The following is a 20842-nucleotide window of genomic DNA, read 5'->3' as shown; positions in this document are numbered from 1 at the left end:
ACGCTTAAAATAATGAAGAGTTGTCATTATCTGTGATCTATAAAATAAATCCTCCCCCTCCCCCTAAGATAACGGAACATAAATTCACAAAAGGTAAGGTGCGTTTCTCTTTCGTGGTCCGTGAGAAATTTTAGTGACACTGGTTACTTCGTTACCAAGGCAAAATGCTGCATGTTTTTAATGGGGCCTTGAAGCTAGAGAACACTAGTGTTGGCAGTGGGGGAGGTGGGGGAGGTGATTTTCCACAAGGAAAGGAAGCCACTTAGCAGAAGTCTCTGATCCTTTGAGTCCCCAGTTTTGTAAAAAGACAGTCAAATCACTACCTCACTGGAGCTTGGATCGCCGCATGTACTGCTTTTTACCTTTGTGAGAAACTTGCAGATTTCCCCAGGGGGAAAGGCTGTCGGCAAACACTTCTTGAAGTTCTAGGGCCGGTACTAAAATAAGTTGCCATTGAGCCTATACACTCAATGTAGTACCTAATCCTAAAATTTTAGAAATTATCAAGTCACATCTTATTTTTAAAAGTCGTGATGCCTCTGCCAAAGAGCTAGGAAGTAGAAGCTAAGCTGAGATTGGAATTAGAAGCAGCAATATTTCTGATTTGTGTTTTCCCCCACAATTCTGAATCATCAAGAGAAAATTGAAGCACCATCATTATATTCTTTTTTGAAAAGCATATGGCTTATTGCAGAAAGGGTTTTTATTAAATGCACACCCCTGTACACACACTCTTTCCTAAGGAGAACTTAGCCATGCAAAGTGGCTCATTTGCCTAAGATCCTAGTGTGCCATAATTTTGCTGTAGTACACTAAAAAAGAATTTTGAGGGGCTCCGACTTTGGCTCAGGTCATGGTCTCACGGTCCTTGGGTTCAAGCGCTGCGTTGGGCTCTGTGCTGACAGCTTAGAGCCTAGAGCCTGCTTTGAAAGCTGCGTCTCCCTCTCTGTCTGCCCCTCCCCTGCTCTCTCTCTCGTGCTCTCTCTCTCAAAAATAAATAAAACATCAAAAAAAATAAAATAAAAACGAAAAAGAATTCTGAAAATACAGGTCTTAAGGAAAAATATTACTTCTTTATAGATCTTTATCCCGTAATATTTGTGTCATTGTAATCTCAGTGCCTGTATTTCACGTGTGCGCTGCCTTAGGACACGCCAATTTAAGCTTGTATCTCCTCTTCCTATTCTTGAGGAAAACCTATTTTTTTCAAAATTCTTTTTCAGTGTACTAGTACAGAATTAGGCAGTCTCTTATCTTCCAGTAGCGACGGACTGTTTTCAGCTCAACATGTTAGGATTATTTCACTTAGGTTCTTGCTGGATCGATTACTCTTGGCCCATGTTTTGAAGAGTAAATGGGAGTTAGTTGAGCTAAGAAGGGGGCTGGAGAAAGTGTTCTGAGTGAGATAGCATGTCCAAAGGCACAAAGGCAAGGGGATGTGGGTTATCAAAAACCTGCAAATAATTAATGAATGACTGGACTGTAGGCTTAGAAGCTGACCAAATCTGTGTGGCACTATCTGGAATTAATGGGAGACAGTTACAGAGAGGGCGATATGGGCGTATTAGAAGGAGTAACTTTTCCAACAGTTTATAGTTTTTCAGGATTGAAGGGATACACTAATACCAAGAGAGGTTTATCCCAGTAATGCAAGGCTGGCTATATACTTTTATTCTACAGTTTTACAGTATTTTTTGGCATGTTTAGTCCTCCTTCTGAATTCTTCAAAATAATAGTTATGATTGATAAATGCTTAGCATTACAAGGTTTGCCTACTTTGTTTAGATGATATGTGTGTTTTAATGAATGTGATACTTTGAAATTGTATTGTTCACAGAGTTGCAGTGAAATTAGTTGAATTAATTTGTTTCTATTTGACTTATGAACAAAAAGCTAGTTTTAATCGATTGGTAGAACCGCAATTTTTTTGTTAGTTTTTATGTAGACTCTGTAGTGACCACTGAACAAGGATAATATCTTTAAAGGTTAATTCTGTTTAAATTACCTTTTAAATTACCTTTAAAAGGTAATTCTGTTTGTTTTAGTAGTTTTGAGAAAAATATGCAAAGCGATCAAGGAAGAAGTTAAAAGAACTTTCATAATAGGAAGGGAAAGTGTGATAAGGCCAGTGAATTTTCCCATTGTCTTTTTTGAAGCTGTGGTATACAAAATAAATACTCTAAGGGAACTTCTTGTCTTTAAATAATTTGTTCCGTTCACTACTCTCCTTGTGAGTAAATTTCAAACTGTTTAAAATACAGCTTTTGTTTTCATGTTTCTAAAATGGAATTTCACTTTTCAGAGTTCTGCACTATATTTTCTTGACTCCTGTTTTTCAGGACGGAGGCTTGCTTCTGAATAACCCCTCAGCCCTCGCCATGCACGAGTGTAAATGTCTTTGGCCGGACGTGCCCTTGGAGTGCATCGTGTCTCTGGGCACCGGGCGGTACGAGAGTGATGTGAGAAACTCTGTGACGTACACGAGCTTGAAAACCAAGCTGTCGAATGTTATCAACAGTGCTACGGATACAGAAGGTTAGTCTGTTTGCCACCTTAAAGCACCGTAACGTCTCAAGTTCACTTTTGGGTAGCATATGCCGCTGCCGACTACAAAAGAGTGTGTTGTGTCTACACAGGAGGCTCACGAATGTAGGGGAGCAAATCTTATGTTTCCATTTCTCCTCACTCATTTCTTCTCAGTGACCCCAGAAGAGAGACTGTTCTTCACCTGGGCCCTGGTGTGTTACCTTTGCCTGGGTACAGTTGGAGAAGTATCTGAAGCAGGATTAGCACAAAGGTTTGGTTGGAGACTTTTAAAATGTGAATTAAATCCTGTCTTTAGCCTGCTCCGAACCGTCTAGGCTTCCCATCACACTTAGACCAAAATCCCAAAGCCTCAATCACTGAAATATACCAGGTCCTTTAAGAGTTGCGTCCCTCCCCCTCTCCTTGCATGGCCCCCCTCTGTCAAGTCGTCCAGCCACACTTTAGTTCTTGCTGTCCTCAGACTCGCTAGGAAGTCTCTTGCCTCGGGACCTCTGCAGTTGCTGTGCTCTCTCTGTGAGGTCTTCTCCCACATTTATTCTTGATTCACTTCCCTGTTTCATTCAGGTCTCTGCTCAGATGTCACTTCCTCAGAGAGACTGTTCCTGATTCCTTTCCACCCCCTCACCATGTCATTCTAACTTCTTTACCCTGCTTCTTTCTCTCTCTCTTTTTTTCCAACTTAGAGCATTCTCTCATTGTGTGGATGTGGATTACATATTTGCTTGTGTGGTTGCTTATAGTCTGTCTATCCTGCAAGAATACAAGGTGGAAACTTCTCCAGTTGACTATGTTGACTGCAATGCCCACCACATAGTAGGCAGTCAATGAGTATATGTTGAGGTCCAGTTTTGGCCTTGAGGTGTAGATCTTCTTATTTTACTATTTTATTTTATTATTTTAAGTCTTTTATAAATCCGTTATTCAGTTCTTAAAAAGAATTGTCACCATTTAACAGCACCTTGCTTCTGAATCTCATTCTTTCCATATCGTCAAGTCATTAGCCTACACGAGGATCTTAAACTCCCCACTAAGGACTTTTATTTATTAATGACAACCCAAGAGAAGCTTATATACTGGATTTTTCACTATCTGAAATTTTGTCATCAAATCAATAAAATACTCTTTTCTCTCTTTTTTTTTCCCCCATTACATTTTTACTGTATTCGATCACAGCACAAATGCATTTGACTTACACCCGGAATACTAAACTTCCGAATGTTTGCATTGAAATAAGTGCCTGTGGTGGCATAAAACAACTTTCTTAAGGATGGCATAAGACTGCTTCTGCGATACGATACGTGTGGCATATTTTTATGGACATGCAAGTGAGAAGTTAAAACAGAATGGTGCTTGATCTGTGATTTAAAAATAGTAAAAGAAAATTTCTTACTATTTTTCATCAGACTCTGAAATTACCACCATTCTTATCAAGAAGCATATATCTAGGTCTATACAATATTGTGATTGTATAATCTGCTGAGAAAAAGAAGCCCTAATCAGCCAGTCTCAAAATATTTCTATGTATCTGGTGCAAACCATGTGATGGACTAATTGGAATTTTCAAGAAACAAGTAATGCTGCTTCCACTCTAGTGTGCTTACACTCTAGTTAATGAAAAAATTGAGTGAAACGTATGTAATTACTGGTACTAGATGGTTCTTGAACTATAAAAACTGCAGTTTCTGAGAATGCAAACTAGTGCAGCCACTCTGGAAACAGTATGGAGGTTCCTCAGAAAATTAAAAATAGAACTACCCTACGACCCAGCAACTCACTACTAGGCATTTATCCAAGGGATACAGGTGTGCTGTTTCAAAGGGACACATGCGCCCCAATGCTTATAGCAGCACTATCAACAAGAGCCAAAGTATGGAAAAAGCCCAAATGTCCATTGATGGACGAATGGATAAAGAAAATGTGGTATATGTATACAATGAAGTATTACTCAGCAATCAAAAAGAATGAAATCTTGCCATTTGCACCTACGTGGATGGAACTAGAGGGTATTATGCTAAGCGAAATTAGAGAAAGACAAATATATGACTTCTCTCATATGAGGACTTAAGATACAAAACAGATGAACATAAGGGAAGGGAAGCAAAAATAGTATAAAAACAGGGAGGGGGACAAAACATTAGAGACTCTTAAATATGGAGAACAAACAGAGGGTTACTGGAGGGGGTGTGGGAGGAGGGATGGGCTAAATGGGTAAGGGGCATTAAGGAATCTACTCCTGAAATCATTGATGCACCATATGCTAACTAACTTGGATGTAAATTAAAATAAAATGGTAAAAAGAAAAGAAAAGCAAGGTATTATAGAAGTATGTGAAACATTTATTAATAAAAATATTTCCAGGTTTAAAAAAATGCAATTCCATTTAGCTCAGTCTAATGTATTATCAATTAATAAATGGTGAATAGTTGTAAATGATTAAAACTATGAATTAAGAAGGGGACTAAGAAAACTAAAATAGGTTATTGTGGAGATTTTACAATAAGTAAATTAGACTAGGGTCGCCTGGGTGGCTCAGTCAGTTAAGTGTCCGACTTCGGCTCAGCTCATGATCGCAGGGTTTACGAGTTTGGGCCCTGTATTGGGCTCAGTGCTGACAGCTCAGAGCCTGGAACCTGCTTCAGATTCTGTGTCGGCCCCTGCCCCACTCGCCCTCTCTCAAAAATAAAACATTTAAACAAATTTTTTTAAAAAGAAGTGAATTAGACTAGATACAGGTCTTAATAATAGGATAGGGTTTAGACATTTTAAAAGAGGGTTAAGACTTCCACTGCTGGCCATGATAAAATAATAGAAACCATACATTTCCTCTCACCTTAAACCATTAGCAAACTGAACCAAACCGACATTAGATGTCTGAAATGAATGATACAAAAGGGACCCAAATCAAACTTCTAGAGGTGTCATGGGTCAGTGATCCCTGAGAGAAGGAAAATAAATGAAGTAATTTTTGCAGTTGTGCGGCTTGCTACCTAAAAAGCATTTCTAGATTACAGCACAGTGAGGGGTGAACCTGAAAAAGCAGAACAGGATACAGAACTATAGTTCATGGAGGCCAAGGAAACTAGAATTTTTGGGCAAAATATAACAGGAGGAAGCTTCACAGAGAGAGTGCTCCAGATATACAGGGGAGTCCCCTTGAGTACTGATCGGTGCATACCTGTGAGGAAACTACCCAAGGCAGGGGAAGAACCACCAGGAAGGTTAGACAGAACAGTTCTTGGAGCTCACATAGGACCCAGAGTAGCTCAGATTTTTATCAATAGAATAGAAGGAACTTGTGTTACAGGAGATCATGCAGTGGGGTTCTCAGAAGAGCATTGTTTCTGTAGTGGCATCAGATTAGTTCTAGACTGAGGGCTGCTCTGGATCCACTCTAACACTGCTTAAAAGCAATCCTCAAAAAGATCAAATTGAATCCAGTTAACAGCATCCATTGTTAGAATAAAATCAAACACTGTTAAAGGAATACAGTAAATTCCAGTACAGAAAAAAACCAAAAATTCACAGTGTTTGGTATCCAATAAAAAATTACCAGACATACAATGAACCAAGAAAAGACACCCTTCACCAAGAAGAGCAAATCCAATCAATGAGAACAGACCTAGATATGAATCAGATGATAGATAGGCAATTAGCAGATAAGGACATTACAGTAGGTATTAAAAGCAGGCTTTACATGTATAGTGGGCTGGAGGAAGACTTGAACATAAGGAGAGTAATGAATGATACAAAAGGGACCCAAATCAAACTTCTAGAGATGAAAAATATACTATCTGAAATGAAAAAGATGCAGCTGACAAGATCTACATAAACACTTGCAAGAACTAGAAGAAGGGTAAATACTTCCCAACTCATTCTATAAGGCCAGCATTACCCTGACTCCAAAACCAGGCAAAAAAAAAAAAAAAAAAAAATTGTAAAGTACATAAAAATACCAATTCCTGATTAGTTTCCTCATGCTGAAATTCTTAATATATTCTAACAAATTGAATTCAGAAATACGTAAAAAGGAGAATACAGCATAACCAAGTAGGATTCATCCCAAGAATACAGAGTTGGTTTAACATTTAAAAACATCAATATAATTTACCATATTAATAGACTAAAACATGAAAAATTTGTGGTAGTTTCAATAGATGTGGAAAAGACTCTGACAAAATTTGACATCCATTCATGATAAAAACTCATAGTAAATTAGGAACGGAAGGAAACTTCCTCAGCCTGACAAAGGACATTTATAAAGAATGAAAAAAAAACCCAAGAAACCTAGAGCTAGCATTATATTTAATGGTGAAAGACTGAATACTTTCTATTTAAGATCAGGAGCAGAGTAAGATGTCTCTCATCACTTCCAGTTGGCATTGTCCTGGAGGTCCTTTCCAGTACTACAAGGCAATAAAAGGATATAAAAAGCAGATAGATTAGATGTGAAGTAAATATTTATAGATAACACCATGGTCTATGTTGACAATCCCAAGGAATCTATTAAAAATCTCCTAGAATCAACAAGTTGGAGAACACAAGGTCAGTAAAAATCAATTTTATTTCTGCATACTCACAACTGGAAGTTGAAATTAAATATATACAAAGATAGACATCATTTATAATAGCATGAGAATATTAAACACTGAAGGAATTATTTAACAAATAATGTGCAAGACCTGAACACTAAAAACTATATTACTGGAAGAAATTAAAGAAATACTGAGTAAATCAGTAGATACACTGTATTCATGAATTGGAAAATCTCAGTGTTGTTTCAGTGGAACACCACAAATAGATCTATAGACACCATGCAATTGCTATGAGAACGCAGACAGCCTTTTTCTGGGGTGGAGATTTAACAAGATGACTGTAAAATTTATATGGGTGTGCAAAGGACTTAGAAGAGCCAAAACAATTTTGAAGAAGAACAAAGTTGGAGGACTTCTGCCCTCTGATCTCAAGACCATAAAACTCCAGTAAGCAAAGGACTGTGTATTTGCATAAGGTTAGACCTTTAGATCAATGAATGGTACGTGATAGTACAGAAATTGATCCATACATGTAAGCTCAAAAGATTTTTAATAAGGTAACTAAATGGGAAAGGGTGGTCTTTTTAACCAATAGTATAGGGACAGTTAGGTAGCTGTAGTCAAAAAAGTGAACCTTGACCCTTCACACCATATACCAAAATTAATCTGAAATGGATCATAGATTTCAATATAAGAGTTAAAACTATAAAACTTCTAGAAGAATACCCTGGAGAAAATCTAAATGACGTTAGTTTAGGTAAAGATTGTTTAGATAGGACACAAAAAACATGAACCAAAAAAAAAAAAAATAGACTTTATCAAATTACAGATTTTGCTCTTCAGAAGACAGTCTTAGTAAAATGAAAAGATAGGCTGTAGACTGAAATAAAATACTAGCAAAACATGTATCTGATCCATTATCAGAACCAAATACATAAACAGATCTGAACTGTACAGAGAATTATGTATATACATATATACATATATAAATATAATGTATAAAAGAAAACATTCAGAAAAAAATGGACAAAATATCTGAACACTTTATAGAAGAACATACGCAGATGACTAAAAAGTACATAAAAGACTTTACATCATTAGTCATTAGAAAAATGAAAAGTAAAACCACAAAATACCACCACACATTCTCTAGAATGGCTAAAATTAAGGCTGACAGTACCAAGTTTTGGCAGGTGTGAACAGTGGGAACTCTGATATATTAATGGTTGGAATGCAAAATGCTGTGGCCATTTGGAAAACGGTGTTGCAGTTCTTAAAAAGGTAAACATGTAACATTGTCTACTGTGCTTCATATAAAAAAAAAAAGATAAACACACTTTTCCCATATGATGGAGCAATTTCATCCCAGAGTATTCCCTCAAGAGAGATGGAATCATATATCCACAAGAAGACTTATATGTAAATTCTTACTGTAGGATTGTTCCAACTAGCTAAAAACCGGAGAGAACCAGAACTGGAAAGAACAAACTGTGGTGTATATCTGTGCAATGGAATTCTACTCACCAGTGAAAAGGAAGGAACTATGATACATACTATGACAGGGATGAATTTCCAAAGCGTGTTGCTATGTAAAAGAAGCTAGACACAGAACTATGTATTTCTGATTCTATTTGTATGAAATTCTAGAAGAGCCAAAGAGTAAGGAGAGGAGGAACTATAAAAAAGGCATTAAGGACTTTGGGGGGTGATCGAAATGTTTTATGTCCTGATTGTTGTGATTACACAAAGGTATACATTTGTCAAAACTTCTCAAATTATATACTTAAAACTGGTGAATTTTATCGTAGATAGATTATACCTCCATAAAGATGATACCCAAAATTAAAAACAAAAAGAGGGGCGCCTGGGTGGCTCAGTCAGTTAAGCATCTGACTCTTCATATCGGCCCGGGTTATGATCTCAAGGTTTGTGAAATGGAGCCTCGCTTTTGGCTCTGTGCTGACAGTGTGGAGCCTGCTTGGGATTCTCTCTCTCTCCTCTCTCTCTGCCCCTCCCTCCCTCCCTCCCTCCCTCTCTCTCTCTCTCACACAAAATAAATAAACATTAAAAACAAAACAAGTTGGAAAGGCATTTCAGCGGTGGCTAACAGTATGACCGAAAACAGCGACAAGAGCGTAAAGGAGCAAGTAGCAGAATTACAGGAAGAAGTATCTTGGGAGATGAATTTCCTTAGATTCGTTATTATGGATTCCTTAAACCTACTTTTAATGGGCTGGAGTGATGAAATAAGGAAGGCTTTGTAATTTGCCTTAAAAGAAGATAATTTTAAATAAGGATAAAATTAGATCATTGCAGAGTAAGTCAATTTTCTCATCTACCCTGTTCTCTCTTTGTTTTAACAGAAGTCCATGTGATGCTTGATGGTCTGTTACCTCCTGACACCTATTTTAGATTTAATCCTGTGATGTGTGAAAACATACCTCTAGACGAAAGCCGAAATGAAAAGCTCAATCAGCTGCAGCTGGAAGGGTTGAAGTACATCGAAAGAAACGAAGAAAAAATGAAAAAACTTGCAAAAATACTAAGTCAAGAAAAAACAACTCTGCAGAAAATTAACGATTGGATAAAACTAAAAACTGACATGTACGAAGGCCTTCCATTTTTTTCAAAATTGTGAGAAGTGTGTGTGTGTCCATGTCCCTAAGTGAGGGCCTGTTCAGAAGATGCAGTGAATTCAGTAAGGAATTGGGGGCTTCGGCCCGAGTTTGCTTTGAGATGCTGGAGAATTCCTGAAGAAAGAACGTGCTCGGACCGGCTTGTGCAGCACAGAGGGTGTGCTTGGTTACAGAATTCATATGGGATTCGGTTTTTATGATGTTCATAATTAACAGTGCTTTAGGAATCTTTCTGTGCTAGTTGGTTTTAGTAGATCTTGGTGTTATATTGTTTGATATTTGAAAATTTATTAATATATGTGCCAAGCAAGAGCTGTGACACCACTACACGTGATGTTTTTGCTTTAGTCACCATAATCATGTTGAATTTGTCTGATGACTGGTTTTCTGTTAGTGGAAAAGCCAATTTCTTAAATTTCCATCACTGATGTTTGGACCAGCTGCATTCTAGGATCCAAATGTTGCCTTTGACCGTAATGACATCAAAACAGGTGCAGAAACGTGGAATTTTCTCTATCAGAGGACTTTCACATTTGAAATATGAAAGAACCAGGTACACAGTTCTATTCAAAATTTGTTTCTTTCAACACTTTGGCTCATAAAGAGAGAAGTTCCAATCAACCACTTTTCCACCTGAAATTTAAAGATAGTGCTGGGTGTTAACTTTTCTAGCTCTAGCTTATCCATTCACTGTTATAAAATTAACTATTTGAATTTACTGAGAAAATATCCCTATCTTAACAAAAATAAACTATTGAAATAATGTATTGTTGAAAGGCTAATGTCATTTGTAAAGTTTTTATTGTTTGTAACGTAGCTTCTTCCCACCTTTTGTAAGCATTTGAATATACCTGTCCACAGTGTGCTTAAAAAATTATGTTTTGTTTTACCTGATTAACTCCTTTAACCATCGGATTTCACGGAGGTTGTAGGTGTACCGATCCGAATCATTGTTTATGCCAACCAAATTCATCTTTGCTTTGTTGTCTCTCCATCTGCCATGTAAAGCCTTCCATCATGTTTAGATTTGTCCAGAAAAATGTGAAAAGGTAAATGCCTTTTGCTTTGTGTACACATCAACTAAAGCTAAACCCCATTGCGTGGACATGGCTCTGGCTTCTATGTAACGTGAATTCACAGAGGCAGTGAGGCATGGTTCAGAGTGCTGGGGGGAGCTGAGAGTCTGGATGTTAATCCCACCTCTGATGCAGAGTCCTGTTTGTAACCTGGAGGAGGGGGGACAGGCACTCTGGGCTTCGGATATTTTATTGATCGAATGAGAAAAGCTGGCTCTAAGATGTTAACGTCCTCTTGTATGGCAATCGAAATTCTGCAAATATACAAGCAAACCATGGGAAGAGATGTGAAAATGAGCTTTCAGTCTTAATGCTTGGTAGAATTACCTGCTCTTTTCAAAGCAGCAAAGAGGAAAAATCGTCGATTTTAGAAATGTAGTTAATTCTCCAACACATCATATAAAAAACACAGAGAATAGAAATGGTTTTGACGCCTGGGTCTCTCTGAGTGTCTCAACATTCTTATTTCTGTAATAAAAGGTATGCTGGCCATGTTTCAGTTCTGTTCTTGCTACAGATACTAATCTTTATTAAAAATAGTAGCTCAGGTAGAGCTGTCTCTAGAGGCAAATGGGCTGCGTGGGATTTCCCCTAGAGGCAGGAGAGAGCCCTGCCTGGGTTAACTTGACACTGTGAGCCTTCGCTCCTCCCACATCCCATTTTATCCAGGAGAAAGTAGATTCCCAAGGAATCTTCCTAGACTTCCTTCTCTCTAGGAGAAGGGGACAGAGGGGAGGCTTATGACTTTGTTCTGGTGATAGAACAGATGGGCTTCCTCTGAGCTTCCCCGCCCCTGCCAGCAGCTGACCGCTCACCCTGTATGGAGCTGCTACTTACTGAAGCAGCGAGGATCCCAAAAGTTCGAAGCCCAAACCTTTACTTAATCTGCTATGTTCTAGCAATAATTCTTGTCACAGTTTTGAATATGTCACAAGTGTCAGTGCTAGTAATGTGACTAAAATGATAGGTTTGTGAGATGCAGATTACACAGTTTTAGACCCAGTGTAAGTAAGTATGAAAATACCAATGGTTTCTTTTCTTTCTTTTTTCTAAGTGAGCAGCAGGCAAAAGTTTATCAGCGTATGAGATCGGGAAGTTAAAGTAGCCTGAAAGCTCGCTTTACAGAGAGGGAGCATTCGAAAGGGCCCAAGGACTATAGGCAAGGGACTTGGCTTTCCAGGGTTTTGGTCTGCCCAAATACCAGTGATCTCTAAAGATGTAAAGGCGTCCTTTCAGACCACAAATAATTGCGTATTGCTATGCAACTGAAGCAACTCATAAGAAAAACGCAAACAATTGGGAGTCAGAAGGAGTCCCCAGAAATACTTTGTTTCTAGTAAAACATTTCAAGCCCAGTAAAGTAATACTTCATGCAGTTGACCTATTCACACCTTCTCCTAAGGTCACTATTATCAGTGTGAAGACAGGGCATGTTAATGCGGCCCACCTCTTTTCCAGCTGAAGTTAACTCTCCTTGTTTTTGCTTCGCTGATTATTTACCTCTTGAACACTACAAAATAGACAAGTGTCCTCTGGCCATAGCTTCTCTCTTACGCTACGTTGCACGGGCCCTAAGTATGTCCCCATGTCCCTGTCCCTGTTTCTTGAGCTCTTCGCTCTCCAACAGGAGGCACACCCAGGTGTGCGGTGTACCAGTTCTCAGTCATTCTTGTCCCCATTTGTCCTTGAAACCGGTTATCTGAGCAACTGTGTAATTCACCTGAGATAACCCTCATCTTATAATGAAGCCAGTGCTTTGCATTCTCCAAAAGCAAAGTGGATTTCTTTTCAGGAAAGAACAGAAGTAAAGAACACTCTTCGGAAAGATAAGCGCTTGCTACCAAGTAGGTTATGGATTCTTCACTATTTTTTAAAGTAGGATAGGTTCTTTATGAGAGAAAATTCTTAAAAAGAGATCATTGGCCTAGTTGGAATCCTTAAATCCTGTAATTCTGTGATAACTTATAAACAATAGGTAAGTTGCAAAAAAACAAGAAGTTAGGATATTACATTTTTTTCCTATTTACTGCGTAAGATTTAACTGATGTCTTTAGCAAACCATTATGCTTCTTTTTTATATATATGAAATTTATTGTCAAATTGGTTTCCATAAAACCATTATGCTTCTTGATAAACATGTATTTAAATCAGCTAGTTTTTGTGCATGCCAATGGATATGTCTCATTTTGTGTTTTTAAAATATGTCACTGTGGTCCTTGCAAATGGATTTATCTTTTTTTTTTTTTTTTAGCAGAAAGCCAGATTCTTTTTTTTTTTTTTTCAAACGTTTATTTATTTTTGGGACAGAGAGAGACAGAGCATGAACGGGGGAGGGGCAGAGAGAGAGAGGGAGACACAGAATCGGAAACAGGCTCCAGGCTCCGAGCCATCAGCCCAGAGCCCGACGCGGGGCTCGAACTCACGGACCGCGAGATCGTGACCTGGCTGAAGTCGGACACTTAACCGACTGTGCCACCCAGGCGCCCCTGGATTTATCTTTTAAAATCTGATTGGAAAACCAAAATTTCTCCAGTGTCAATAATTTTATTACAAATAAGGTTGACAAAGTTCATTGTGGTTCTATTTTTACTTTTAGGGAAATTTCATAGCCGTGGAAGTAGAGCAATATCAATGTGTTTTGTTAAGTATCTTAACATCTAGAGAGGCAATCTGAATATTTTTATGATTGCTGATAGTTAATATTTAATTTTTTTTAACATTTATTTATTATTGAGAGACAAAGAGAGACAGAGCATGAGCAGGGGAGGGGCTGAGACACGGGGACATGGGGAGACACAGAATCCAAAGCAGGCTCCAGGCTCTGAGCTTGTCAGCACAGAGCCCGATGTGGGGCTTGAGCTCACAAACCGCAAGATCATGACCTGAGCCCAAGTCGGACACTTAACCGACTGAGCCACCCAGGAGCCCCGACTAATATTTAATATTTAGCACTTACATGCCAGGCATTATACTGAAAGCACTGTGTCCATCATCTCATTAGGCCTCATTCTATCCCTGTGAAGGAGGTACTATTATTATTCTTATTTTGCAACAAAGGAAACCAAGGCGGTTAGAAAGTTAAATAATAGTGAAATGAAGAAAATCATGAATATTGTAGTTTTTTTTTCTCTCTCCCAGTTAGCCAAGTTCAGAAGCTCATTATTCATTGTACAAATGTTTTTCGACTGTCATCTTTATACCAGAATGGACTTCACCCTTTCCATCACCCATATTTGAAGATCAATGCCTCTTTCTCTTTTCCCCCCTAAAGTTTTATTTATTTAAGTAATCTCCACACCCTACATGGGGCTCGAAGTCGTGACCCCAAGATGAAGAATCGCACGCTCCTCCGACGGAACTAACCAGGTGCCCCAATTCCCACTTTAACGTGAAGTGTCTTTTCTTTTTCCATTATTTTTTTACAGGGTATTGAAGTAGAATTTTCATGCCAAAAAGCCACCCTTTGTAACTGTACAATTCAGTCACTTTTAGCAGATTTATACAGTTACATAACCATCACCATAATCCAATCTTAGAGCCATTCCGTTAGCCCTCAAAAGTTCCCTCGTGCGCGTTTGTAGTCATTCCCGGCTCCTGTCCCCAGCCCCAGACAACCACTGATCTTTCTGTCAGCACAGATTTACCATTTCTGGATATTTCATGTACATATCATCATATGGTATGTAATCTCTTGCATCTGGCTTCTTTCCTTAGCATGCTTTTGAGATTCATCCACGTTGTGGCATGTGTCCGTGGTTGACTTCTTTTTATTGTTGTGTGGTATTCCATTGTATGGATATACCACGTTCATTTATCCATTCAAAGTTGATGATCATTTGAGTTGTCTTTAGTGTTTACCTATGAGGAGTGATGCTGCTGTGAAATTCGCGTACAGGCCTCCTTGAGGACCTATGTTGTCATTTTTCTTGAATAGATATCTGGAAGTTAATTGTTGCAATTGTGTGGTAAGTGTATGTGTAACTTTTCAGGAAATAGCCGTGCAGTTTTCCAAAGTGTCTATACCATTTTATGTCCCTGTCAGCAGTGTGTGTGTTCCAGTCTGCACATCTTTATCAGACATGGGTAATGTTTGTCATTTTGATGATAGCCATACAAGGGCACATGTAATGGCATTTTATTGTGGTTTTAATTTGTGGCCTTCCAATGACTATTGATGTTGAGCATCTTTTCAGGTGCCTATTAGCTATTTGTGTATCTTCTTTGGTTAAAATGTTCAAATGTTTTGCCCATTTCCCAGTTGATTTATCTGACTTCCTTTTGAGTTGTAAGAGTTCTTTATATTCTGGATACAAGTCTCCTGCCAGATACATGATCTGCAGCTCTATTCTCCTAGTCTGTGGCTTGTCTTTTCACTTTCTCAATGGTGTCTTTGAAAGCAAGCATACGAGTTTTTAATTTTGATGAGCGTCAATTTATCATTTTGCCAATTTGAGTTAATTTTGTTTATGATATGAATAATGGTCAAAGTGTGTGTGTGTGTGCGTGTGTGTGTGTGTGTGTGTGTGTGTGTGTGTGTAGGGATGTCCAGTTGCCCCGACATCATTTGTTGAAAAAAATATCCTCTCGCCATTGAATTGCATCTGTACTTCTGTCAAAAATCTGTTGTCTTTAAATTTGTGAGTCTCTTTCTGGATCCTACTCTGTCCCATTGGCCTGTATGGTATTCCTGTATCAGTAACTCACTGTCCTTGTTACTATAGCTATATAAGAAGTTTTGAAAGCAACGTATAATTCTTCCAACTTGTTCTTTTTAAAAATTATTATAGCGTTTGTTGTTCCTTTGTGTTTCCATATATATTTTAGATACATGCACACACGCACACACACATACACACACACAACTGCTAGAACGTGATAGGGATTGCATTGAATGTATAGGTAATGTTGAGAGAACTGACATTTTAACAACATTGCGTCTCAGTAGTGTCTGTCTTTCAAAGCATGCAATGAATATGGACTATCTCTCCATTTATTTGGATATTTAAAAAATTTGAGCTCAGCCATGTTTTGTAGTTTGCAGCGTACAACTCTTGCCCTCCTTTTGGAAAATTTATTTCTAAGTATTTTATTCATTTTGATATCATTGTGAACAGAATGTCTTTTTAATTGCATTTTGTAATTGATGCTGGCCTGTAGAAATACATACATATGGTGATCGCACCTCTGGTGATGGCGTGATTTTCCAGTTTGTGAATTACCAACCTAGTAATGTCACAGTAGCCTGGCCCATGAAGTACGGGCAGGGTGTTACAGATCGTGAAAAATCATCCCAGTATTCTCATAGTGGTCTTACTGGTAACGCATGACTGTGATAGTTCTGGGTTATTTTTATCTTTGGGCAGTGAACACACATTTTAAAGTGTTCGGTATTTATTGTGCAACAGCATGTGTATGTATTAAATATCACATTTACATTACTGCATTACTTTGGCATAAAGGGATTTAAATCTCTTGGAATTTTATTCATTTAGAAAAAGTCAGATCCTGGATTCTGGGTCAGATGATATTTTATTGTTGCAGGCACTGAGTAATTCACCAGCTACGGAGTCACATTTTAGCATTCTATGTTTTTCTTATCTAAGATGTTTTGAATTTATATCTGATTAAATGTGTTAATTGGATTAGAGTTCAGTCTCAATCAGTAAAAATATGAATTACAGGCTAATTTAGAGAACAGCATGTTAGGTGCTCCATCCATTTATTTGTTAGGTTACGAATTTAGGAATTAGAGTGCCTGTTCTCTTTGTTTTCGTGTGTTCATTGTGGATTCCTACACCAAATTCATAATGAACGAATGAAACAAAACATTTTGACATAGGCTGAGCAATTGCGAGCCATTGAGTGTAGAGTTGCTGAATTCTACAAATTTGAACAGGAGTCCATGATGAATTTAAAATATGGCACAAAATAATAAACACAGAAGCTCATCTCACGCCTTGTGAATTTATGAAAATACACACTTTCTTATTTTTTCTTTACCAGTTAACAGGGCAACAAATAAGACATGCTTCTAACGGTAGAAAATTGCCATTTGCCTTATTTTTTTAGTTTTATTTTTAATGTCTTTAATGTTTATCTTTAAGAGAGAGAGTGTGAGTGGGAGAGGGAGACACAGGATCCGAACTGTCAGCACAGAACCTGATGCGGGGCTTGAACTCACGGACCATGAGATCATGGCTTGAGCCGAAGTCAGATGCTTCGCCGACTGAGCCACCCAGGTGCCCCTTTTTAGGTTTTTCTGTGAGGCTGTCGTAATTGACCTTTGTTCCTTTGGGTGTATGTTATTCTGAGAAATTCTTGGCTCCTTTAAATGCATGAACTCCCAGTTTGTTACCTTTATGCCTCACAGCTGTCACATTTGAGTACTTGCCGTGTACCCGGAATGGAGCTAAGCAAGCTACACGTGTTAGCACCTTTAATCCTCACAGAAAGCCTGTGAGGTGCGTATTATCATCATCCCTTCCTTGGTTAGAAAAAGTTGCACAACATACCACAGGCAGGACATGGGAAAGCTAAGGGGAATCCATTTTCTAAAATTTTTTTAATGTTTATTTATTTTTGAGCGAGAGGAAGAGAGTGCGAGCAAGGGAGGTGCAGAGAGATAGGGAGACACAGAATCCGAAGCGGGCTCCAGGCTCCGAGCTGTCAGCACAGAGCCCGACGCGGGGCTCGAACTCACACACCGTGAGATTGTGACCTGAGCTGAAGTCAGATGCTTTTTCTTTTTTAATATGAAAGTTATTGTCAGATTGGTCTCCATACAACACCCCCGTGGTCATCCCAACAGGTGCCTTCCTCAATGCCCATCAGATGCTTAACCAACTGAGCCACCCAGGTGCCCCAGGAATCCATTTTCTTAACCACAACTTTTTCTAACCCTCTTTCCTAGAATGTCCTTTCCTGAAAAGTTGCAAAGTGACTTCATACCTCTGTTTGCTAAAACAAATCTCCCCTCTTGGGTTTAGTCAGTGAGGGAGTGTAATTCCAACATCAGATCGGGTCAATAGTGCTTACACCCTTGTCTACCACACTGGGTCTCTACTAGGCGTGGTGTTACCCACATCCCCGAAAATCTAGGGGAGTAGGGAGTGATTGTCTGGGGGAACTAGCAGATTTAGTGCTCGGGGAGTCGGATATGGTTACTGTTCTACTACAGACCGGGCGGAGGAGAGCCCTTCATTGTGAAGAATTCCCCCACCCCAAAAACCGACACTGCTCCCTTTCAGAAAGTATGAGCTGCTTATCCACAAAATGCAAGTAACAAATTTCTTCCACAAGAAATTGAGGGTATACTTAGACCCAGAGCTAGGGTGCACCCACCGTGTGCAAAATTCCATTCCCGTTTCATCCCAATAGGAATTCTCACTGCATTCGTTGCTTCTTGTTCTTTTTTTTTTTTTTTTTTTTTTTTTTTTTTTTAATGCCAAGTTGAAAAACAACTGAGCTGTTCACTTCATCTCACTTTTTTTTTTGGACCACATCTATGGCAATTGCTCTTTTCATGACTAGGAAATAGGAAGGAGGGAGATCACATTAAAAAACAGTTTGTTCTGTTCCTGGCAGGAGCTATCTACCCTCCAAACAAGATTCACAGAGTACAGATGTCCCTGGACTGAACTGTTTGCATGCGCTGGTCCAAGGGTTTGATAAATGTGTCTGTCTCAGAAGTCACACTGATTGCCTTGTTCATTATAACCTTTATTCAGACCGATGCATGTGGTTTGAAATTCATCACATTCCACAGGTAGGAACTATTAGTTTCTGTAACTGGTTAAAATATTGACCGAAACGTTGACTTACCTTCATGATAAGACTCTTTTAACTTGATACAGATTCATTCCTCGCCTCTAGACCATACATAGTTGAGATGTAATTTAAAGATTTCAGTCTGATTAATATGAACAGGTTACATGTTCCAAAATGATGGGGGGTTCTGGTAATAGCTGTGGCTAACATTTATCGCCATTTAACCTTGTGAGGTAGGTGCTAGCATTATCTCTGCTTTATACTAGCATGAGATGATGATGACGGTGAGTAAGGGCTTCTCTTTCCTGAGCGCTGCTCAGGCTCTATGTCCTTCGCCAAAGAAAAACAAATAACCTTCTCATTATCAATGGGAAATTAAAGATCATAGTGTGAACACAAATGACACCAGTCTGTTAAAAATTATACACCTAAAATAAATACTGTAATATCCTTTCACATACTTTAATCTAAGGTTTATCACATGTAAATGCCAGATTGGTATCGTTTAGACAATTTTCAAGGATCAACCCAAGATAAATGTACTCTTTTAACTTTTTTTTTATGTTTGTTTTTTTTTTGTTTTGTTTTGTTTTGTTTTTGAGACAGAGAGAGACAGAGTATGAACAGGGGAGGGGCAGAGAGAGAGGGAGACACAGAATCTGAAATGGGCTCCAGGCTCTGAGCTGTCAGCAGAGAGCCCGACGCGGGGCTCGAACTCACGGACCATGAGATCATGACCTGAGCCGAAGTCGGACGCTTAACCGACTGAGCCACCCAGGCGCCCCTAAATGTACTCTTTTATAGAACAAAATAGTCTAACAATTACTAGTTGGAAACACTCTCGCTTATAGCATATCCCTCTACTGACGGTGTTTGTAAAAAAACAAAGTGATTAACAGCAATCCAAAAGTCCGTCGAGCTATCTGAGAAAGGAAAGCTATGTCATCTTATATTAATCACGTTACATTGTATTCCAAGCATACCTTGCTCCAACATAGTATTTAATGTACATTTGAATTAAATTACCTCTGCAAATAATGTAGAAAGAAGCGTGACAACAATTGAAAATAACCCATACCTGGACCAAACAGAACAGAATATTAAAAAGAAAAAAACCAAAAAGTCACCAAATACGCTACGTTCTATATTGAACACAGTCCTTGGGATTCACTCTATAGGAATCTTGCAAAAGAAAGTGCCTTATCATTCTTGTTATGTTTCGTACAATTGGACCACACTGTTAAAAACAAATGTTCTGGGGTAACAAACATTAGGCATTGTGCTTTTGTGTTTGTGGTAACATACATCAACCATCTAAGAGATTTTTTAAAGACTCAGATTGAAAAGGCTCTTGTAACTCAACCTCTCTCTCTGCCTTTCAAATTTGTTCTTAAAACACTCAAATTTTCAAAATAATACTAGAACTAAGAACCATTCCAAAATCACATGGGGTGTGTGTGTGTGTGTGTGTGTGTGTGTCAATCCTTAAAGCCACATTCTTTGTAAATCACAGGTGTTGTTATTTTGCTAATTTTGAATGCACCCTTGGTATCAGGATACAAATAATCCATACAAATCTAAACATGCCCTTAGGCATCCACTTCCCATGTTGAATTATGTGAAACGTATCCAGTCTGATCCTCAGAAACTGTAAAGGCATTGGATTTTAGGCCATGTTTGCTGAATGTATATAGTGAAAATATCTGTTTATATATGCATACAGAAGAAGGAAACATGTGCTTCAAAGGTTTTGATGAAGTTTAGAGAGCAGAGAATTTTGTGATACGGGCTTATACCATTCTTACGTGGTGAACCTCATCTTCAGACGCAGTGTCCTGAATGTGGGCAATAGTGTGTGGAAAAATACTGCCACGCCCAGCTCAACAAGTGTGATCTACCCACTCAACTCCACATCTCTTTAGGGTGATTTTCACAACCAGAGTCACTCTTTTAAAAACAAGCGTCTTGTAGGCACTGCAGTCATCTGCAAATATCTGCGAGCCACGATTGCGATTTTAAAACACATAAATGAAACTATCACACGTGCTTCTGTTTGAAGCACGAAAGAGAAAGGAAGGAACATTCTCACGGGGTCCCGTAATTGAAGTAACGTAACTTTCTTTCTTTTTAACTAATTACATTATGTATTCCCAACTCAGCTTATCATACGCTTCTCTTGCTAATACCTCACAGTTTCCGGCCCCCTGCTCGATACATTAGAGGTCCTTAATATTTTTCTTAAATGAGGCTAACCTGACTGATCTCCCTGAAACCATTATGGGGA

At 38.6% G+C, this 20842-nt stretch overlaps 1 protein-coding gene across 1 annotated transcript in view; it reads left to right on the top strand.

Moving 5' to 3' along the window:
- PNPLA8 (patatin like domain 8, phospholipase A2) overlaps nucleotides 1-11281 on the top strand; it is a 47756-nt gene extending 36475 nt beyond the window's left edge. The window contains exons 9-10 of the mRNA XM_040472983.1: nucleotides 2340-2535; nucleotides 9443-11281. Coding sequence (XP_040328917.1) covers nucleotides 2340-2535; nucleotides 9443-9717 — 471 coding nt within the window. The 3' untranslated portion in view covers nucleotides 9718-11281. The remainder of the gene's footprint in view (nucleotides 1-2339; nucleotides 2536-9442) is intronic.
- The last annotated feature ends 9561 nt before the right edge of the window (nucleotides 11282-20842 follow it).

This window comes from Herpailurus yagouaroundi, unplaced genomic scaffold, assembly GCF_014898765.1.
Source record: "Herpailurus yagouaroundi ecotype Mexico unplaced genomic scaffold, PumYag 100, whole genome shotgun sequence".
NCBI classification, from domain to species: domain Eukaryota; kingdom Metazoa; phylum Chordata; class Mammalia; order Carnivora; family Felidae; genus Herpailurus; species Herpailurus yagouaroundi.
The sequence above is the reverse complement of the archived record's forward strand: the minus strand, read 5'-3'. Positions and strand labels throughout refer to the sequence as shown.